Here is a 22,557-nt window from a genome sequence, read left to right as displayed (position 1 = left end):
TCTCTCCGCCCTCAACCTAACGACCCAAAGGACCAGAACTAGAGGGAAATAAATACTCGTAAGAAAAATCAAAAGAAGAAAACACAATTCCCAAACACTGATTCGTCCATCCCCTTCCACCATGCCGCCAAGGCTGCGGCATCTTCGTATATAGAATGAAATAAAACAACGCTCGCAAAGAGACCAACCCAGAGGCCAAGGAACCTGTCGAGTCGAGTAGTCCGCTACCTGCCAAAGGAACGCCATAACCTTGCTTTTCCTGATGCAATCCATTCCCGCCTGTCCAATAGACCGGTTGGTCATCATTCATCTGAATCTCCAGGGTATCCAACAGCCGTGACTCTCCCAAAATCCGACCTTCCCATCCGTCGCACACTTTCTTTTCCTTCTCCCGCTCTCCAATCCCTTACGTAGATGAAGACACATCTAGCGAGTAGAGGCTGTTGTCGAACTGGAACGGCTTGTTGAAGTCGTTTGTTACTTCATCCCAGTTGGGGAACTGCTCCATGGGCATCGCCTCCTCCAGCATCAGTCCCTCGAACTCGCCCCCGCCGTCTGGGAGGTTCTCGAGCCCGTCCATGTTGATGCTGTTCATGTCGAGAAGCAAGTCCACGTCAACAGGCTGCCAGTTGAGGTCAATGTCCAAGTGGACACCCTCCGAAATGTCGCTGTTGGGCTCCGATGAGCCGCTGTCCTTGCTCGACTCGGGGGTGTCGTTTGGTGTCAGGGACCGGTAAACGCCCATGTCACTGATGACACCGCTGGCGCCAAGCTCGAACTTGCCAAGGTTGTTGAACAAGCTCTGCGGGTCAATTGTCGTGATCCAAGGGTCCATCGGCGCAGCCGGCACGGCCGCCATTTCGGGCTGCTTGTTCTCCAGCTTCGGCGTGTCGTCCGCCTTGCCGGCTGCGAGCTTGTTATCCTGCGGCTTTCCTCCCATCTTGCTGCCCGAACGCTGCATCGATGCATCGCGAGACATGGGTGTCGCAGCCGGGTTGCTTGCCGGTGTCTGTCCCTGTTTGGAGAGGTTCTGGCCCATCGGTTGCGCCGTCTGGGGCTCCATCTTGACCTGGCCGTTCATGTCTAGTCCCAAAGAAAGAGCCAGGTTCTCTTGCATGAACTTCATCGGGTCCTCCAGAGGCTTCACGTGCTCCTCCTGGACATGCGCCTGTCGTGCCTGCTCCGACGGGAAGCCGGTCGTTGCCATTTCGCAGTCTGCCTCCGGACACAGGAACATCGGTTTCGGTGGTGCCTTGGCTTCCGGCATTGTCTGTCGCTTGAGCTCTGGCGAGCCGGACTTGCTGATCTGAGGCGAGGGAGTGGCCTGGTTCGGCTGCGGCGGGGTCGGCTGCTCTCCGGTCTTGGCCTTCTTCCGCGCCGGCAGCTGAAGGTTATCCCGGTTAACCTTGGGCTTGCCAATGTAGGCGGGTTGCCCGTGCGGCGAGGTTGCAATGAAGGGGAACGGAGGTTGGCTGGTCGTTGGTGCCGCGGGCGGTCCGCTCTTGCTGTTCGAACGGCTGTGCATATTGTGGAGTGCTTGGGTCTGCTTCTCGAGGTTGGCGGCACTCAACGGGGCTGGCTGGCCGCCCTGTGCAGAAGCACCTGCTTGGTTTGGCGCTGTCGGCTGACCTTGCTGCGGCGGCGCTGCCCCGGCCTTCTTGCCGAGGTTCGCGCAGTCGCGCGCCATGCTCTCAAGCAGCCGACGGACCTCGTCGATTTCGGCGGGCCTGACACTGAAGACGGGCTTGGGGTTCATCATGACCTCACCGTCGGTGAATTGTCTGATCATCCGGAGTCGCTGTGAATAAAACTGTCAGTGAGTTGCCTTGTTACCAAAAAAAAAAAAAAATTGTACTCACAGCTCGGAAGTAGCTCTTGGCGCGCGCGTCGTCACGAGTCGCGGCATACCACCGACCAAGCGCCTTTCCAATCTTGCCCATGTCGACCACAATCTTCATCAGCTTGGCGCAAGTCTCTTGTCGCTGCTCTGGCGTCATGCTAATATCCGGCATGTGCTCGGTCATCATCAACCTCTGCTCTTCTTGGCCAATACGTCTCAGTTTGTCAAAGTCGTTTTCGGTCGGGGCGATGCCTGGGTTTGCTGCCTGCATGGCCTGCTGGCGGCTCTTCATCAGCTCGTACTTGGCCTTCTGCTCGGGCGTCATGCTCGCTATTTGCTCGGGTGTGAGATTCGGGAGAGGCCGCATCTGTCCTGGGACTGCAGCAGGCCTCTGAGGCTGCTGAGCTGCCGTCTGAGGAACATCAATGGGGTCGTCAGTGCTGGGACGCTTGAGGTTCTTGTATCCGGTTGCCGGTGAAGGGTTCGGGGGCTGCTGCTGTTGCTGGTTGTTCGAGGTAGGGCGGTTGTTGTTGGTGTTGTTCCTCGGCGCGGCGGCATTGGCAACAGCCTTCGCGTCAGGAGTTGCACTTTGCTGCTTTGGCGGGACCGACTGGGGGGCCTTGGCGGGCGTAGGGGCGGTAGCATTCGCCTGCGAACCGCCAGGCTGTGCCATATGAGGCTGCGGCGGCTGAGGTGCGGATACAGCAACGTTCTGTGGCCCCTGCCCTCCCTGCATGCCCTGTGCAGCTTGTTGGGCCTGTCGCATGACCATTTCCTTCTGCATGGCGGCAGCCATCTGCCGCTGCTTGATCTGGATGATGAACTGCCTCAGCTGGTCATCCGTGAGACTGGCAATCTTGGGGTTTGCCTTGCGGGCATTCAAGATGTCATGTTGCGTCACTTGTATCATGTGAGCCGGGATATTCGGCATGCCAGGAGGCATGCCTGGCTGGTTCGGCATCTGCTGGTTCGGAGCCGCGTTGCCAGCTTGCATAGGATTTTGTTGCGGCTGGGGCTGAGGTTGAGGCTGTTGTTGCTGCTGGGGCTGCTGCTGAGATGGCTGCTGCTGCTGTTGTTGAGCCGGTTGCTGAGGCTGCTGCTGAGGCTGCTGCTGCTGTTGCTGTTGAGCCACCTGCTGCTGCGTCATCTGCTGCTCTCTGTTCCGCTTCTCCATTTGCCTCTGCATGTATGTGGCAAATTGTGACCGTTGAATCCTCTCAAGATGTTGCTGAAGCTGTGCCTGCACAGGATTTTGCGCGAGCCATTGCCTGAGATCCTTCCACTTGCGCACTTCGGGGGGAGCGCGAAGCTGGCTGCCGACCTGCGCGAGGACCGGCGGCGGGAGATCCATGCTGTCCATCATGACCTGGTGGGCGGGTGCTACAGGAGTTCCCTGGTTTCTCAGCCGAGCGAGCATCTGCTGCTGTTGGGCGATGAGTGCCTGTTGGTTATTGGGAGGATTTCCCTGCTGCGCCTGCTGCGGCATCATGCCGTTCGTTATGAACTGATTGCCGTTGGGCATGTTAAACTGTCCGAGCTGCCCGGGACGGCCTTGCATCTGGCCCGGGGTGTTTCCAGCTTGTGCCATCGCGCTCATCTGCATCTTGCGTTGCTGCTCCTGCCACTTGGTCATAACCTCGTGGAGCTTGTCGGGTGGCAGCCCATGCACGGCTTGTCTCTGCTCGGGGTTCATGCTTGCCATCATGTTGTGGAAAATTGGGTTGTTGTTCATGTTCATGTTTCCACCCGTAGACATTGGCCTTTGGTTCCCCTGGTTGAAGCGAGGGTCGAGAGTGCCGGCAAAGGCACCATTCGCCTGCGCTCCGCCCTGGCCTTCCATGGGATTCATGGCACTAGGCGGGCGACGCATGGGGGTGTTCAGCGTGTTCATGCCCGGGCTCTGGGAAGGAGGGGCGCCGCCTAGGCCGTTTGGCTGTCCCTGCAATTGCCTAGCCTGTTGTTGAGCGCGCATTTGCGCCGCGTGCTGCGACTGCTGCTGCTCCATCTTCAGCTGCTGTGCCTGTTGCATGCTCAGCTGCTGCTGAGCTTGGGGTGGTCGAGGCGTTTGGCTCTGTCCGGGTTGGTTTGGCATTCCTTGACCCTGACCTCCGGCAATGGGCTGCGGGGTCGCGTTGCGAGCCGGGCCGCCACTGGCAGGTACAACCATCTGGCCTTGCTCCTGAGCGAGTATGCCGGCCTTTTGCTGGTTCATGATGCTCTCCATGGTGTTGAACTGGCCAAAGTCGCCGGTGCCGGACTGCATGCCCGCCGCATTCATCATGGCGGGGTTCATCTGTCCCCTGCCAGCTTGCATCAGGGCCTGGGCTTGAGCCTGATTCATGTTGGGAGGCATGCCTCCCTGCTGCTGGCGCTGTCGCGCCATGGCCGCGTTCTTGGAGAGACCCTGAAAAGCCTGGTGCTGGAACCAGATCAGGACAGGATCTTTGCCCTGTGCCGTGTACTCCTGGGCCCGTTGTGCGAAACGGGTCTGCACGATATTGCGGTAATGGTTCTTTTGGGGGTCAGGGCACGCGGCTGCCATCTTCTGCGCGAGCTCCATAACCTTTTGCTGATCATGCGGCGTGAGATTTGAGGCGTCGGTGGGTATGCCGTTTTGAGGTCTGCCCTGCGCACCTGGCATCTGGAACATTTGCTGGTTGGGCCCGATCGGTTGGCCACCCTGGTTGCCCATGTTGACACCCATTTGTCCCTGCTGGGGGATTTGCGACGCTTGCATTTGGTGCTGCAGGTGTTGGAACCCCTGCTGTTGGTTTTGTCCCATTCCCCGGCCCATCTGGTTTTGCATGGCGGCATTCTGGTTCATCATGAGCTGCTGTTGGGCCTGGGCCGCGGCCTGCGCCTGGAGGTTGTTGGACATGTTCTGTTCGTTGGCCTGTCGTCGTCTGAAAAATTCGTTCGTTTTGTTGCTCATTTGCGCCTCGTATTGGGCCTGTAAGACGGGTTAGGTTGACACTTGTGGTAGGCACGCGGTGTGCTTTGACTCGGAACCTTACCTTATCTTGCGACTTGTTGAACGCTTCGCGTTCAAAGTTGACGCCAACCTCTGCTGCCTTCATAAAATCGAGGGTCGTGACAGCGAGGCCAATGTTTGTGATCCTGGGAAACGCATCATGTCAGTGTCACGGCGCAAATGCGAAAACACGAGGCGCGAAGAACGAGATGTAGCATACAGGTTGTGGCACTTGATCATGCGCTCCTGGATCGCTACGCCAGCCTGCCAGCCCGAGTGCGGCTGCTGCTGAGCGAGCATGGTCTGGTAGAGAAATTGGTTCAACTGAACCTGGGAGGGCCGGGGTCGCTGTTGCTGCATCATCCCCGCCGCTCCCGCCATGTGCTGCATGTTTGCGGCCATGGCCGCTTTCCACTGGGTTTAACAAGTCCCCTTCAGCACGTCTTGCCAAGCCGACAGGTTCGATTGATGGTGGACCGTGGACCGTCGAGCGGGAGGGCCGCTGTCGGGTTCGAGAGGTGGGTGTAGGTCGGAGGGCACGTCGCTCTCAAGGAGGAAGTCCGTCCGCAGCAGGCAGAAAGAATGAGAAAAAAAAAGGGCGGTTGTCTGTGGACAATGAGGCACGAAGCCGTCGACTGCCTGCAGGGTGCCTAGTGACTTGTGGCGACTACCATAGGGAGCCAGTCAAACGTCGGGAGACCGAGAAGTGATGCGAGGGTGGTGGAAGATGCTTCGATGCCGCTGGCGTTTCTCTTGCAAGTGCGGGTATGCGTTGATTGTGGTCGGGTGGTGGTGTTGAAGCAACCGTGACGAGGCAGGCGAAGTGGTTCGGTGGTCCTCGTCTCGTGTTTTTCGGTGCTAGGATTACGTGGAGTCGACGAAGGGACCCGAGCGCCTGTACAGCAAGGACTTTGAGAGTCTTGCCGATATTGCTGCAGTGTTTGCTTGCGGAAGCAAAACAAAAGTCGAGTCGCAGAGAGGGGGACAGAATGCAGAGGACCACAACGTGAGGTGGTGGTCGGTGGTGGGTTGTTGTGGTTTTGGGCGTGTCCGTCCAGGAGCGGCGGAAATTCCAGAGGGTGGATGGAGGGTGGGCGTGGACAAGCGGCAGGTCGAGACAAATGCAGCCGGGGGGGGCTTCGAAAACGGGACGAAGCTATGCGTAGCGAGTTATGCTGTACCGTTCGCAGGCTTCACCGGGACCTGGTTTGGCGGACGACGACAAGCACGCAAGAAAAGCGTGGGCAGGACACGACAGAGAGGCCGTGGTGTGTGGTGGTGAAAGAAGAGGAAAAGAGGCGGAAGAGGTGGTTGTGAGTAAAGTAGCGATGGGTTTACGGCAGAGGACGGGATCGTTGGGCGTGGTGGAGCCTCTGGAGATGGGCTTTGCTCGATCAGTGCCAGCCGATTTAGGTTCTGGTGGGCTCAGGATTGGCGCTTTTTAAGCGTGGAGCCTATTTTTGCCTGTGGTGGACTGGGGTGGCTGAAACGAGAAATGGGCGAGAAGTCGAGGCGAGAAGCAGGTGTCGTCGTAATCACCAGATGCCATGTAGGCCAGCTTCTTGAAGGGAAATATCCAGAGAAGCAAAAGGCGGAAGAGAGGCGAGAGGAGAGGCACGGCGTCGACAAGCAGAAGGCGACCGGCCGACTGAACAAGGTGGAAGGACGTGCTATGGTGTAGAGGGAGAGGGAGGGAGGACGAGTAGAGTAGGGCGACGAGAGGAAGAGGGCGTGGATGTGAGTGAGACTGTGAGAGTGACGGGGAACAGAGCGACAGAGAGGTGGACATGGAGTGAGAGAGAAGAGAGGATGGGGCCTGCAGGGCGGCGAGATGCACGGTGTAGAGGGGAGGGGAGGGGTGTGGGCGAAGAAGAGGACGGGCAGGATTGGATTGGACGGAAGGAGGTACATGGCAGGAAAGGGGGGTGTGGGGATAGAGGAAACGAGCAGTACATGGCATGGCAGGTGGGAGGTGGGAGGTGGGCGGCGGGAAGCAGAGGAGCAGCAGGCAGGGCAGGCAGGGCAGGCAGGGCAGGAGGAGCCAGGTACAGGTGAGCTTGGGAGATGCGGCCGGTACATGCGAGGCGAGAGAACAAGATGGTTTCCGACATGTCGCGATCGATCTTATTTGGGATCCTGTATTCAATTCTATGTAGCAGCTCGATACAGAGCTGTATTTGGTTGCAAGAAGACGCCAACGTGCGGACAAGGGAGGATTGGGGTTGATATAAAATATCTCTGGAGACTGAGAACGAACGAGTGTGCTGCCATGTACCCGTAGTGTACATACGCTACGGTACCGCCACCATGGTCTCTGGTGTTAGTTAGTTGGTTCAGTGCGAGCCTCTCTGCCTCTGCCTCCGCCTCTGCGAGGTACCCTCTCCCGAAGCACTGCACAGCAATACTTGCCTGCCTACACCACCACGACCTGGGCCGAAAGAGGGGTCGGCTTGGGACCCGGGGACTGAGAGGTACCTCCGTACTTGCGAATAAAACATAAGCACTGGGAAGAGAAGGAAGGGAAAGAAGGGCAGGGTAGGGGGAAGGGAAGGGGAGGAAGGGAAGGGAAGGGAAAGGCAGCCAGCGAGCGGGCTGAAGTGGGCACCTGGCGAAAATGGGGGTCTTTGGGCGGCGGTTGGTTTTTTATTCCTTGGGTTCTTGGAGGGACCAGGAGGGGAGGGGGAGGGGGGATGATGTGGTATTAGTGAGTGACCGGGGGGGAGGGGGGTGAGCATTCGACTTTCTCCTGCCCTGCCCTGCCTACCCTGCCTGCCTGCCCTGCCCACCTTGACCTTTCACTCCTACTATGTGTGTACTTACTGACTGGCACTGGCACTGGCAGTCGTCGTAGTCGTCGTCGTCGTCAATGGGAATGAAGTACCTTACATCCAGGGACCACTCCTCGCTCAAACCACCAGGCGCCCTGTCGGCTGTCCGTCCCTCACCTCGCACAAGTCGCTGCACCCTGCTCAGGACCCTGTCCCGCGACGCCTCTGGCGGTTGCCATGTACCGACCTATCGTGGCGGCGGTGTACAAAGCAATCGACTTGGACGAGAAGAGCGAGTGACGGCTGCTAGCAGAGTACGACACGGCTCGAGGGCCATGTGCGTTTCCACCGAAGGGAACTGCGCGTCAGCAACTGGCACCAGCCTCAACGCTACTTACGGCATACTGGCGTGAGTGGCTCAAGAAACAAGACGTCAAGAGGTCGAGGAACGAAGTGGGATGGCGCTGCGTGGTGCGAGTCTGGTCGCGGTGCCTCTCACCTCACCTCACCTCTTCCACTCAAGGCCATGCCAACCGACGGGAGAGACAGATCGAGGGGGTAGGGGGTGATGGGGTCGACGCCGGGGCCAGGGTCAAAGCCAACCTCACCACGGGGCCCCCCGTATGTCTGAAATGCCTTGATTGCCTCTGAAGCCATTCCGACATGTTTCCAGCTTTGGGGGCCGCGGCGCTGTCGGTGTAGTTGCAGCCAGCAATCTCAAAAGTGTACAAATGGACCGGCGACTTATACGTATGCCTCGGATGAACACACATTGGCGTGCGGCCATCAGCATGAGTCCTCGCCGGATGATCGTGGAGGAGCAGCCAGCCCCATGGCCGACTCGCAGAAACCCCGGTCACGAGTCTTGGTGCACAGCGATTTACATCACCCGGTGAGCAAGGCAAGGAAATGCCGGCAAGCACCGGTACGGCTACGCCACGGCACCTTTACCAGATACCAGGGAAATGCCCCGAGCAATCCGCCAAAGGAATGAGAAATGCCTTCTCTATCCCCTCGTCCAACAACCAAGTTGGCTTGCACACGTACTCTGCTGCTGCGTTCCATACCTGCTCTCTGTGTCTGCTTCCGATGGTCGCAAAGCACATTCTTTGCTTCCCGCGCCAATCCAGCGCCCCTTTGATACATACAGATTGGCAATGTCTTGAAAGTCCAGCCATGGCAAGACATTGGCCCACTGCCCAGCTCCCCTCTAGTTCAGACTACCGTCGACTTTTGGGATCTTTGGGACGACTCTTTTGTGTGTGCGTGTGTGTGTGTGTGTCTTTGCCTTCTTACCACCACCCCCTTCCTCGTTTGCCGAGTCGGGCGGGCAGACGTTCACTTCTCTTCCTTTCTTATGCTTCCATTTTCAGTTGAACCACCCTCCTGTCACTGGCATGGGATTCGTTCCCATTCGTCCACTCTCCTTCTCCGCAGGTCTCCACGACCCAGCAACGCGGTCTTCAAGTCGAGTCCTTCCCGCCCACGCATCCCCCCTCGATTCGCGTTTCAGCAGTTGTTTTCCTTCTTGCGACCCATCACCCTGGCTTCTTTTCTTTTCCATTTCTTCTTCTGCTTCCTCTTCTGCCAAAGACAAAGCCGAGGTGGGAAGAAGAAATCCAATTGTTACCGCGGCAGTGGACGTGGATCATCCGAGCCTTTGCAATGGAGAGAAATACATGGGAACCTCACATGGCGTCTACAGCAGGGAAGGAGCCGAGTACAAAACTGGGCCGCGGCGCGTAGCGCCTCATAGCGTCCAGGAAGTCCAGGAAGAGCGTACTTGCGGACGTGGGATAGAGAGAGAAGACGGGACGGGGCCCCTGTGAGGGCCTCACCTGGACCTCGAAGAAAGAAAGAAAGAAAAAAACAAAAGCTCGAGGCTCACGGCTCATGGCTCAAGCTGCTGCTGTTTTCTTCCCTGCACACTGCACAAAGTGCGCCAGGGTCATCCCTGTCTAGTGCCATTGTACACATGGACGCTAGGCCGAGAATGATCAGGCCGTGACGGCCTGCTTTTCACAAAAGGTGGGAGGAGGACCTGAGCTTGTGCCAAGTGACTGCGGCGGTATGGATACCTGACCTGGCGGTGTATTCGCTGGCAATGGGTGGTTTTCCAAGGAGTCATTCTTGTTCATCCGGATTGCCATGGTAGGTAGGGGAACGGAGGGAGATGGGGGGGGGTTGAATAAGTCAACGGGTGTGGCCAGCCAAAGAGATCAAGGGACGGACGTCGGTATTAGGCTCATCCACATCGCTCCATCTCAATATGGGTGTTGCAGCGAAACGGGATGAAGGTACGTACGGGGAGAAGAAAATAACAAGGGCACGGGTGCACGGGGGCACCTTGTCGTCCACCTCTGGGCGGACCAACTCCATGACTGGCGAGGTGCGGAAGTGGATCTAGTTGACACGCTTTGCGACGCACCCAGCTTCAACAGCAACTTCTTCTGGTTGTCCCCATGCTCCGTATCCGTATTTGATTTTCTACGGGTGCTACAGACAAAGGAAGCCATTGCTGTGTGCCGCTGCCGTTGAGATTCGCTCTTCTTCAGGACGTGTTCTCGCCCCCAGGCAAGAGGCCAGAGCCGGTATTCCGGCGTCACTACGACGGATGGTCATCGACATTTCTTGGTTGCGATGGGAGTTGGGGGTCACGGTAAGGCACCATGGGCTGTCGACGGGGGCCTGTCTTGTTTCGATCCAATCTACCACGATTGTGTTTGTATGCGTATGCCTAAACTCGACCGCCTCGTCCGCCTTCTTCTTCACCGAGTAGCTAATCTTAAGGTACAGGCAGACACTCTGCCTCGCAGATACTCGAGTTACACATTGCTCACGGCCGAGTAACATGCTGTACAAGTCCTGCAGGTGGCGGTACTGTCTGGTCCATCCCGTACTGCTGCTGCTGTTCCCTGTGTGGTCCCCTTTTTTTTCCTTTTCTTTCCCCCCCTCTCTCTTTATTTCCTTCTCACTGTAAGTGTCTCTCTCTTCCTCCCATATGCCCAGGGACACCGGTCCAACTGTGTAAAACGTGCACATCTGCCTGCCGCTCCCAATTCATGTGCTCCTAAAAGGTAGCAAGGCAAGCAGAAAAGATCAGGGCCCCCGGCGTTTGACGTTTGGAGGGGCCGGAGGGAAACGCTGGCAATCATCTGATCTCGGGCCGTGTCATTGCGCAACACATGCTGCAAAAACTATCCCAGACGCTCTCAATGCAGTCAAGGTCCCTCGCCGTGGCCCTTCCAACACACCTACGGTGACTTTCGAGGATTCATCCGGAATAGCAAAAAATAAAAATAAAATAAAAATTGAAAAATTGAAAAATTGAAAAAGAGAAAAAGAGGAGCCGGCCATGGGCCTTGCCACGTCAATACACGTCCTTTTCGCTCACGTATTAGGCGCTATGTTAGACGGGAGTTGCTGAGGCAGTATGCTGAACACGAAGGCACTGGGGGAAGTATAGGGGGTTGGTTTCTCGGTGAGGCAGGGGACACTTTGCTTGCCAGGCCCTGTTCCGAGTCTTGCAATAAACTAGGCACTGGCGGTCGAGCATCAAACAGAACGATATTTTCACCGTCACCCTTCTCTGGTCCCCTTCCCCTCTGACTTGTGTTTGTTTCCCACCCCCCCCTCACGATGTGGCTGGCTGCCGGAAGATGCGACCTCGCCATTGCCAGTTTCTTACCTTGCCGCCCCGGGATCCCGTTCTTTCTCTGAGGAGATCCTGGGGGCACTGCGGAGGATTCCTTTCTGCGCTGGCTGGTTTGCGGTTGAGCTGCCAGGCAGAACGAACCCGTATTCCAAGCAGCTTAGCTAGTCGCTTCCGGTTCTTTTCCTGCAACCCATCACAGCCGCCAGATTGGCCTGCACCGCATCTCGCCCGTCAAGGTACCAAGTGGCAGTGAGTTCGCTGCAGACGATCTCCAGCTAAAATAAAATAAAAAAATCCCAGGTAGTTCCTTTCAGTTGGCCACACCCTCCCTTTCCAACCCGGTCACGCCCCTGTGGCCAGACCCAATCATGTTAGGCCGTTGGCCCAGTCGGTACTTGCTGGTGACTGTGCTGGGGTGAATGGGTGGGCAAGAGGGTCCGCTCAGCTGCTGCCTCATTCTAAGGGCTTGCTCTTTATTACATCACTCTGCTGCGTGCGTGGTGGCAGCAGCAGAGGACATGTTACACACACAACACAACACACACACACACAGTCTCTCCGTCTCTCTCTCTTTCTCTCTCTCTCTCTGTCAATCGCACTCACTCACTTACTCTCACTCACTCGCGCACACACACATTCTCTCTCTCTCCACTTGCTTCTTGCACTATTTGCCTGCCCGCCTGCACCGCGGGTACATCATCCACCCCATGACGTCCAGTGCTTCCCAAGAGGCAACAGCAACGTTTGCTTGTCGAGCCAAGGGGTTTGGAAATCTACTTTCTACAGTCTAATTGCTTGGCCGTGTATTGAATCTTCACCTCATTTCTATTCAGAGTCCGATCCTGCCAGACCGTTAAGCGGCAGCCATGACTGGCTGGACCATCCGCAATAAGGTTACGTCTCAGACTCGTCTCGTTCCAGCCGCGTCGAGATGCACGTTGTTTAGTCCTCAACCACCATCATCCGAATCCGGCCTTGCCGTCTCTGACTAAGAAAACGGGTTCAACTCAACACCCTACCTACCCAACCTGCATCTGTGGCCCCTACCTGTCCTCGAGGACGCATTGTCGCCTGTCCCTTGCCTTATTCTGGCGTCTGACATCTGGCGTATTGGGGGTTTACCAACCGCCCGTCTACTCACCACCGCGCATTAATTACCAGAGACGCCGATGGATTGCCAGCTGGGCAAGTCGAATCGTCCGTCCTGCCAGCCGACAAGGGCGAGTCAGCACCAGGGCTGCAGTGTGTGATGTGATGGCAGGCGGGCAGCCTTGGGGCGGCTCTTCTGTCAATCCTCGTCCGGCCTGTCGCGAAAGCATAATCTCCCGCTGCGCCGGGCTCCTTCTGTGTCCTCGACTCCCTTCCCACACTTTTGCAGAATGCCCATGTGTGTCGCAGACTTGCCGCACCTTGCACTAGATGGCGGCGCTGCACGCCCGAAACGCTCTGCACCGAACGACAATAAGAAGCTGGCCGGCAGAGACTAGGAGAGAGAGAGAGAGAGAGGAAAGACAGATAGAACAGGGCAAGCAGACATCAGGCAGGCATACGCACACACACGCAGGCTTCATCAGATTGCCCTGGCTGCCCCCCACTGCGCGCCGCGTACCTTGGCCCGCCAAAATAGCACACCCGTTTCAAATGTGGATGGCCCAGAAGAGCGGACTGGGGGGGGGGGCCTGAACAGCCCTCCGCCATTAGTCCAAATTACATTTGCTTTTGCACCGACTTCTTGTCTTGGACGGGCTGCTGTCAATCTCGACCAGCCTTTGGTTTGAGTCGTTCCTGCTTCGGTCATGCATCCATCATCGACTTCAAAGGGTCATTGCCTGTCCTTCTCGGCCATCACCACCACACGCCTGCAGGCGGGAAGTCACGGCAGATGGCTCATGGTTCTTGGTACGGCCAGTCGTTCAACGTCTTCGTCAGGTGGCCGCTTACATACCAGCTGATGGCGTGGGCTAGCGACACTCCAAGGGGGCCGCTAGATGGAAGAGGCGCAAACTCCATGCGTGCATGTGGCAGACAGCCCAGTCTAGGTCAAGTCCATCGCCTCACGAATTGGTACGTCACCCGTTTATTAGCATTGCATCTTCTCAGCCCGGCAAGGGGGTCAGCAACACCATCAACCGAAAGTCCTTGGTCCGGGAGGGACAAGCAGCTGCAATGAGGCAGTGAGTATGGTGCGGTCGAACGAAGTTAATCGTGTAGCTACCAATGCCGCGCACAAACCAAGCACACAGACAAATGATGCGGAACTTGATTGATCTACTAGGCAAGATTTGGGATGCCTGGCTGGCCGTTGCTTTACTCCGTTGGTGGTCGTGCATACGTCGATCGGTGCTGGGTGCGATTGGCCCGTGTCTCGAGTGATCACCACTAGGGTCTATTCCATCTCGGCCGGCCGGCTTGGGTCGGGCAGGACTGTCAACACCATGGATTGTGTCTTGTTGCACAAACTGCTCATCGCTGAGCCAGAGCTATGCGGGGGCGCCCATACCGGTATCCTTTTTTTTTTTTAAAAAATGATTGGGAAGAAATTGGGTACTCGGAGGTCGCCAGGAAAAAGAAAAACACAAGCAAGCCCAGAAAGAGAACATCTGCGCGGATCTGCCGCCCTAGTACGAGCCAACTTTTGCACCGGACCCCGCTTCCACACCCGAGTGGCTGACAGGGACACGGGATCCGAAGAGGCAAGGTGCTGCCGACCAACATTTTGGGGGGTGAGGGGGGCGGGCAGAAAGCCATAGGACTGCAAGGCGACGGGGACACAGCCATATCAGCTCACATTGCACCGTCTGTAAGAGGCACAGGCAGGGACAGCTTCTGCTGAAAGCTATAACCAGCCGTCGCGCGGGGTTCGTCTTGTTGTCCTTGTTCGCCCCCAGTGCTAGCAGATGAACTGGTACCTGCATCGCGACGGAGCATGAGTGAGACTGTGAGACGATTGTCTCTCCATTTGGCAGACAACCACTTGGGGGGACGGAGGCGAAACAAGTCGAGCAAAAGGCCAACGCAGCACGGCGCAGAGCAACCCACCCTTCTGCCAGCCGTTGTCCTCCCGCTCGGGAGTCCCTTGCGTGAAGCGAGTCCCCAAGTCCCCCTTTTCCCTCCTGTCTTGGAGATTTGGAGATGCAGACGGTACCGTTGTGCGCATGGGTCGTGGGATAGACTTTGTGCTCTCCCTTCACGTCCGCATATGTGCACTCTACCTACCGGTAGTTGCAAGGCCCTCTGGGTTAAGATGCACCTGGCCATGTACGAAAACAGCCCTTGTAGGGGTTTAGAGTTTGCGCTTCCGTCCCGCTTGAACGGCACGGGTGAGGGCTATGCAGCTAACGCACCCAGGCGCCTCTTGTCCACGCCCGCGATTCTTCTCACTCTGAGATATATCGAAACGGCAAACCCCCAGCCCCGGGACCTTGGAGGCCATATGAATACAGAAGAAATACGCTGATCGTATGCCAATAGCCCACTTTCCCTCGACGATCTGCGGGTCCCTGCAAAGTTTCAAGCTGCCAGTGCGGGCGGGCGGGAGCTAGCTACGCACAGGAAACCCGGTTGATATCAGAGATGGAAGCATTCCCCCCAAGCATCTGGGAGAGAAATAAAAACGAACGACAGGTGAACCGAGGGGGCAACCGATCTGCCTCTGCGGGATACAGGATAAAGCCCTCTGGCCTCATTGGGAGACATCATGGCGTGAGTTTGGGCTTTGTCATACAGGGCAATCGTCGATTTGCAAGGAATGGCGTCATGAAAAGACATGTGCCTGTTTTTTCGATGATACCTGGCCTGGGCCTCGAAATTGAGACGGAGACGGCCAGTTGGCGTCGCCTCGCTCAGCCAAGCGTGTGCAACGGACCGCATATGCCGACAATTCGGTTCCAAATCGCGTGCCTTTGCTTGCAAAAGAGTTGAAGGCGTGAACAAAGAGGCAGCGCCGTACAGCGAGAGCAGCTCTTTCGATACAGTCAACGACGTCTGATCATCGCACCTAAATCGACGACCTAGAACAGCAGGGGGGGAGGGGCAGATCCCCATAGTGGTGGGTCAGAGAGCCATGCTCGAGTCCCAAGGCCACTATCCCCATCCGATTGATGCTGGGCATCTGCTGTATACAATACGAATCTCGATCTCATGAGAGAGCGCTTGCCCATGTCATGTATGCCACCAGGCACCCTTGGATGCTTGACGAGAGCGACATCGCCATCTACCTTGCATCGCAAAAAGAAACTCAAACATGACAATGCAAAATAATAACAAAACCCCCAAACACAACCGCTTTTTGCAGGGTCCAGCAAGACTGAGTATCATGCCCCTGAGGATCTCGCTGGAGGGTGACGGAAGCGTGTGCGTGTCGCCTGGGACGGTGTCCATCCACGAACAAGGCCGGGCCCTGGTCGGGGTGGCTCAGAGGATGGCAATGATTGGCTCAAATTTCGGCTGGCAGTACCTTGGGTGGCGCTTTCGTCTCATTTTGTCAGTTTCTTGTCCTTTTTGTTCTGCCCAGCATAAGAAGAGAAAAAAAGGACAGTGGCTTGATTACTGGTCGTTGCCAGCCGTTCTGTGGCCCGTTCAGGCCGGGCCCAGCCCAACAGTTGACTTTTGACTGCAAACTGCAAACGGCCATATACTTTGTGTGTGACAGGCTGAAGGGACCACGATGATTGGAGAGGAGGGGGCAGGGAGGGGGTCAGAGGGTTGCCACTCCAAAGATCTGGTATTTGGGCAATACAAACTGTCTCATGGATCAACAATTGATATGAACCCTGGGTTATGCGGAGTGATTGTCTCTTTTCAGACCCTTTGCCTTCTGGAAGGCATGAAGAATGAGCGACGGGACTCGGGCGCGGCTACTCCCCACATTCGGGACAGGAACATGAGCGCCGACATGCAATTCGTATCCAGCCTCCATCTGGCCCTGCAAATGCATGTACAGAAGTCGAACTCTCTCCTTCGGGCTCGTGCGGGACACGCCCGACCCTTCTAGCTCTTCGTTGGGTCCCGCCACTCGACGCCGCGGGAAACCAAGAGTCTGAGTGCCAGCTGTTCACCTGTTTCGTTGCGAAGGAGCCTGCCATATGCTCAGCGCAGAAGAAGAAGGGCAGCTTGCCAAATGGGGTCGCGTCAGCCATGGAGCGCCCCTGCTCACTAGTTTTGTCGTCGACAAGGATGGGCGGGCAGCATGCGGTAGTCGACGGACGTGCTGGAAGGAAGACGTGGTGAGGTACCGCTGATCAACAACGGACAAAGTCCAACTGGTGGTCTCGTGGTCCGAGTTGGCTTTGTTTTCTTTTGTTTTTTTGCCTTCCCGTCCTCTCTCTCTCTCTCTCTCTCTCTCTCCCAGTCATGGTCTCTCTCCATGGAATCGATAAGTTTGAACACTTTCCAATCCGTGTTGAGAACCAATGAAGATGTCTCCAGCTGGCCTGCCTGTGGAGGTCTTGGGGGCGAACAACAGCACCCGGCAAAGGTAGGGGCATCTTTGTCTGCTGGCGAGATGAGATTGAGCGACCCTTGGAATCCACAAGAGCTCAGCGTGTCGCTGTGAAGCGAGAGACTGCGAAGGTGAGGTGGGGGGGTGCACAGACAAGCACCTGCAGGGCGTCCCAAGGGGGGGAATGCCTTGGGGTCACGCCAATGAGCTTGGCTCTCCGACCGGTACGGAGCTCAAAGTGGTCCAAGTCTGCTGCGTGGGAAATGGACGAGGGGGCAGTCGACAGTTTCACCATGTGCTCTGAGCATCAGACATTTTGCTTGGTGGCTGTGATTATCATGGTATTCTCCCCCATCATGTTGCCCAGGACGGCTTGTTTGTTTGCTGCTCTCCTTCGCGACGCCTTGGTAGGTTGGGGAGCGAGAAGCGAAAGTAGAGCAACGTCTGTTGTTTGATGGATGCCGCTGCCCGCCGTCCGTCCTGCAAGGCGCTGGGCAGTCGGTTTGGCTGCGCCTGCAAGTGGATGCGTCAAGGAACCCCCTGGGATCTGCAGACCGGGGAGGGGGGTTCATTCCGTATCTGTCGTGCTGCAACACCAGGCCGACAAGGGTATTGTCGACTTTGCCGCCACTTCGTACAGGTGCCTTGTCTCTGCTCTCTGCGTCGTCTGCCAGGGGAAGCATGGCTCGATGGAGAGCCCCACGGGAGTAGCAGAGAAGGGAGCCGAGGACCAGAGTGGTCGAGGTTTGCATAGAGAGAGTGAGAGAGAGAGAGAGAAGCCGCGGTCAATTTGTGCGCGGGAGGGGGAAGCGCGCTAGAGTCCCATTCAATCTGCTCTTCTGACATACAGAATGGAGGGTTTTCCTGTGGTGTGGTCAATCATCTAGTGGTGATCGCTGCTGACCTTGCTTGACTGCCGCTGCCCTACATGAATGGCCCTGCCTGTTAGTATATGCATTTGCCTTTCCTCGCCTCAGCTTAGCTCATCACGCACAGTTGGAAGAGGAAGAGGAGGAGTAGGAGGAGAAGAGCATCCCGAATCATGCAGGTACGTACCGCTCTGCGACGGGTAGTTCTTTGGTACCCGATCCCACAACGCCAGAGCCGGCGCACACTCCACCTCTTTCCTTTTCGGCAGGTCGAGGAGACAATCCCAGCCCTCGGCGCCGGATCAACGTCGGGTTGCCTTTGACGACATGCGATAACGATACTGGACGAGCTTCCCTCGTGACCATTCTGCTTCTCCCACTAAGCTGTTGGGAAAAACAAGGACATAAGACGTGGCCTAGAAGGACAATTCGTCTCTACGAACCCAAGTTTCTTCATCGCGTCTTGCAAACCTAAATGCCATCGGCCACAACCTTCTTGTGCCGAAGCATCACCAGACCAAACAGGAACCCCGCCATTGCCTCTGTCACCCTCCTTCGACCCCTCCAACCTCGAACTCGATTCTCGACTTCAGCCCACATAATGGCTCCCCCCCAAGCTGCCCTCGACTTTGTCGACTTTGTCAACGCCTCTCCTACCCGTGAGTCCCCGTGCCATGTACGCGAACTGTTTCACAGCTGACCCCGCCTTCTCATCCAGCCTACCACGCTTGCGCGACCGCTTCCATCCTCCTCGAGAAGGCCGGCTTCACAAAGATCAAGGAGCGCGACTCCTGGAACTCGGCCCTGCACCCCGGCGGAAAATACTACCTGACACGCAATGGCTCGTCCATCGTCGCCTTCGCCATCGGCAAGAAGTGGAAGCCCGGCAACCCGGTCGCCATGATTGGCGCCCACACCGACTCCCCTTGCCTGCGTATCAAGCCCGTCTCTAAGAAGAACAACGTCGGCTTCCTGCAGGTCGGCGTCGAGACCTACGGTGGCGGAATCTGGCACAGCTGGTTCGACCGCGACCTCAGCATCGCCGGTCGCGTGCTCGTCAAGGACGCCGCTGGCAACTTCGTCCAGAAGCTGATCAAGGTCGACAAGCCGCTGCTGCGCATCCCGACCCTGGCTATCCACCTCGACCGAAGCTCCAGCTTTGACCCGAACAAGGAGAACGAGCTGTTTCCCATTGCCGGTCTGGCCACGGCGGAGTTGAACAAGGGTGCCAAGCCCGAGGGAGAGGAGTCGGAAGAGGACTTCAAGCCGCTCAAGGCCATGACGGAGCGCCATCACCCTCACATTCTCGACGTCATTGCATCCCACGCCGAGGTCGAGCCCGAAGCCGTCGTTGACTTTGAGCTCGTCTTGTACGACGTGCAAAAGTCGTGCCTCGGCGGCCTCAACGACGAGTTCATCTTTTCGGCTCGCCTGGACAACCTTAACATGACGTACTGCTCCATTGAGGGTCTCATCTCCTCGGTCCGCGAGCCCGACGTCCTTGATAACGACACGACTATCCGCCTCGTGACCTGCTTCGACCACGAGGAGATTGGCTCCACCTCCGCCCACGGCGCCAACTCGAACCTCCTCCCCGCCGTTCTGCGCCGTCTCGCGTCTCTCCCGGGCAGCCGGGATACGGCTTCGGACGGATCCTACGTGGCCGTCTCCCATGACGGCGACTACGAGTCGACGGCATACGAGCAGACTCTCTCACGCTCGTTCCTCGTCTCCGCCGACATGGCGCACTCGGTGCACCCCAACTACGCCGGCAAGTACGAGGCGAGCCACCAGCCGGCCATGAACGGCGGCACCGTCATCAAGGTCAACGCCAACCAGCGTTATGCCACCAACTCCCCCGGTATCGTGCTTCTGCAGGAGTGCGCCCGCCTCGCCGGTGTTCCCCTGCAGCTTTTCGTTGTCCGCAACGACTCGCCCTGCGGCAGCACCATCGGCCCCATGCTCAGCGCCAAGCTTGGTGTCAGGACGCTGGATCTGGGTAACCCCCAGCTCAGCATGCACTCCATCCGTGAGACGGGCGGCAGTGCGGATGTCGGGCATGCTATCAAGCTATTTGAGAGCTTCTATGAGCGGTTTGGTGAGCTTGAGGAGAAGATTCTTGTTGATTAGAGTTTGAGAAGAGAAGTATGGGGCGCGTGGGAGGTGTAAGGTGTATTTGCAGCGGCGTTGTAGTTGTAAAGGTCCTTGTTCTGTACGGTGATGAGAATATGAAGATTGAACATTATCTCGAGGAAACAGAGTGGTGATATGTGCAAACGCATTAATTGAGGTCCGTACATGACCATTAAATATGGTGTATGCCTCCCACATATAATCTAGATGGGGGAGGAACGCCGTCTGAAACTTTGGTGATGTACTTGAGCTGAACTTGTCATGCCCTGAGAACAGTCTCAAGCCATACAAGAAGCTAGCGGCCTTGATTGATTGATTGCCCGAGTAGTCTCCATCATCTTCAAGGGCGGCGGCCAGCTGGAGAAATTGACGGGAAGGGAAAGTAGCCCACTATCTGGGAAGCAGCTCTTTAATCAGCTCTACCCTCGATCTCATTCATTGCCGTTGACTTTGACTTTCATCTGAACATGAGCTTGATGGCTTTTCTTTTCTTTTCATCGCGCCTCCGCTCTTCCGTCTAGACTTGACCCTCGATCCGAACTTCCACGTCGCCCACTCGGAAGAACTTCCACTACGCTTTCATTGATCGTCGCCGGGTGTTCTCGCCCTTTTATCTGCCATCTTCTCTACCCTATAACATACTACCCACTCTCACACTTTCCTACACCCCGCTGATAGGAAGGCCGTCACTTCCCCATCAAACTTCCCGGTGCTCATATCCAGACTCGGCTGATCATTTCACCCCGGTGAGATATTCTGAGTACGGATCTCTTAAGTATCCGATTGATAGCCCGGGTGAGATTGCAGCATAGGCATCTACACCGCGCCTTCCTTCAACTTCACTTCGGGACGGGCTCCACCCTTCTCTTCAGTCCTCCAATACCTAGCTTGCGCTCTTTCCTTCAACCTCGTCTAGAATATTTTTACCATTGCTGATCTTATTTCATCTCAACCGCTGACACACCCCTCTATTACTCAATCGGCCGCGTCTTGCAATCGATTTCACCCCAAGGCAGGTCCTCCTTCCGGATCCTACCCCTCGTCCACAAGATCAACACCGCCTCTGATTTCAACAGCTGCAGGTCTACTTTACCCGCAGTTGAGGCTCATCCTCCTTTTATCTAACCGGCTTTTAGAATCAGACTCCCCTCCGTACTGGTCTTTGCGCTCCACTCCTTGGCTGTGCCTTCCCATCGACTTCCTTTGGAGACAAGTCTAGCCTTTTATTCCGTTTTAATACCATCACTTGGTCTCAATTTTAATCCCACCGACTGCAACCGCAAACATTACTAGACCTTAGCTAAGAGCAGTCGACTTCCATCCCTTGGCCATCTCTCCACTCGACAACAGACCTTTCGACCCCTTCTCCTCTGGATTTCCACTTTACACCCCTTCCCAGCCATAGTTTACTTCACCTCTTTCCAAATTACAAGGATCGATCATTACAGCATCTTGGTCCCTGCATGGAGATAAATGACTCGAGTGTCACGTAACTCAGCGACTTCTACGGTATTTGAAAGCCTCCTCTCTCAACTCAATCTTAGCCTTGCGTCTTGATATCAATCTCCAGGTTTTCAATCACACATCCCAGTTAACAAGGGTTGAGACTCATTACCCTTCAGTTCAGCTGCTGCCCTCTCACATCACAATTCACGAGCCGCCAGGTTGCTTCAGTCTTCCCCTCGAAGTTCTCTTTAATCAAAAAGAGGTCAACTTTTGCTACGATCACCGCCGCGGTAGCCTGGTATCCCTTGAATGATGCTCTCAAGCCTAAGCCTCGTACCACTATAAACCCCTACCACACCTCAAATACGCCCCCGAATAACCTTGACAACCTTATCAAGATATCTGACGCCCGGAAGACTTCCATCGCCCCCACCAAGCCAAACGTCTTGTCGTAGGCCAATAACAACCTCGACACCCTCGGTGTGCCGACTTCACTCAAGAGTCATCAGCTCCTGTCACTTTTTTCTTCCTCGTTTTATCTGGACTCAACTGGAAAATCCCCTTGACGTAAAGAAAGTCGTCTTCTACCCGCCACATCTCACCATTTACATTTTGATGCCATCAAAGAACGTGGTATGGGTTCTTTCTTCTTGTTTTCTCCTTCTTTACTTTATGTTCCAGGCTAACCATCTATTTCAAGTTTACCAGAACTCACAGCCAAAATGTGCCAGAACGTCTTCTTCACATACGCGTGCTCTCACGTCGAGTGCGTTACCTTCCGATGCCTTAAGTCCACCAACACTGCCGGCTCATACTGTATTCACCGACAAGAGCCCCAGCACACTACTCTCAAGGACCAGCTCTGCCACGACTGCACTGAGTTGTCACGCCATATGCGCCAGATGCGTGGTCGCCGTGAGCGATGCCAGCAACAGCAGACCCAGACCCAGGCTCAGTCGCGCCCTCAATCCCAGCTGTCGATGTATGAGCAGCAGTCATCTCAGACCCAGATGCAGACGCAGCACGTTCAGCAACCTCAGACCGGTCGGGATCAGCAGTCTTCTTCTCCTGATAGCAAGCCCATTCGTCCTCTGGAGTCAAGCAAGCTGGCCAACATGGATTGTGGTCTTGAGGGCTCCTTTGGCCTAGCACCCAGCGAGGTGTACCGCTACTACACATCAAGAGGCATACATTGAGGGAGAGATAAAATCTCAAGAATAGCGACAAGGAGATTTTTGGAGTCTTCGTGCAAGGGGTAACTTTAAGGAGGTTGAGGTTATGATGCCAACGCATTGTGCCTTTGAAGGTAAATAGCGGTTTGGCATGGAAAGGGTCGCACATCTTAGCTAGCGCGCACACACTTCGAGAAAGTGACCATCAGCGATCAATTGCTTTTTCAAAAGAACATTTACAGCTATAAGTGAGCAAGCTCTAT

At 56.1% G+C, this 22,557-nt stretch overlaps 3 protein-coding genes across 3 annotated transcripts; 2 read left to right on the top strand and 1 right to left on the bottom strand.

Moving 5' to 3' along the window:
• Positions 1–406: 406 nt before the first annotated feature.
• Positions 407–5,213, bottom strand: EsH8_IV_001087 (uncharacterized protein; the record flags this gene model as incomplete). Its single annotated transcript, XM_083265977.1, has 4 exons — positions 407–1,798; positions 1,860–4,790; positions 4,855–4,957; positions 5,032–5,213. 4 exons carry the CDS (start codon positions 5,211–5,213, stop codon positions 407–409), a joined length of 4,608 nt encoding a protein of 1,535 aa, XP_083124872.1.
• A 12,805-nt stretch (positions 5,214–18,018) lies between these two features.
• Positions 18,019–19,673, top strand: EsH8_IV_001086 (aspartyl aminopeptidase; the record flags this gene model as incomplete). Its single annotated transcript, XM_083265976.1, has 2 exons — positions 18,019–18,202; positions 18,262–19,673. 2 exons carry the CDS (start codon positions 18,019–18,021, stop codon positions 19,671–19,673), a joined length of 1,596 nt encoding a protein of 531 aa, XP_083124871.1.
• A 2,171-nt stretch (positions 19,674–21,844) lies between these two features.
• On the top strand, positions 21,845–22,318 carry EsH8_IV_001085 (uncharacterized protein; the record flags this gene model as incomplete). The annotated part of the gene is made up of 1 exon (XM_083265975.1): positions 21,845–22,318. The coding sequence occupies one exon, from the start codon at positions 21,845–21,847 to the stop codon at positions 22,316–22,318; it is 474 nt and encodes a 157-aa protein (XP_083124870.1).
• Between the last annotated feature and the right edge of the window lie 239 nt (positions 22,319–22,557).

The sequence above is a fragment of the Colletotrichum jinshuiense genome, chromosome 4, assembly GCF_051148585.1.
Source record: "Colletotrichum jinshuiense chromosome 4, complete sequence".
Classification (NCBI taxonomy): Eukaryota; Fungi; Ascomycota; class Sordariomycetes; order Glomerellales; family Glomerellaceae; genus Colletotrichum; species Colletotrichum jinshuiense.
The sequence above is the reverse complement of the archived record's forward strand: the minus strand, read 5'-3'. Positions and strand labels throughout refer to the sequence as shown.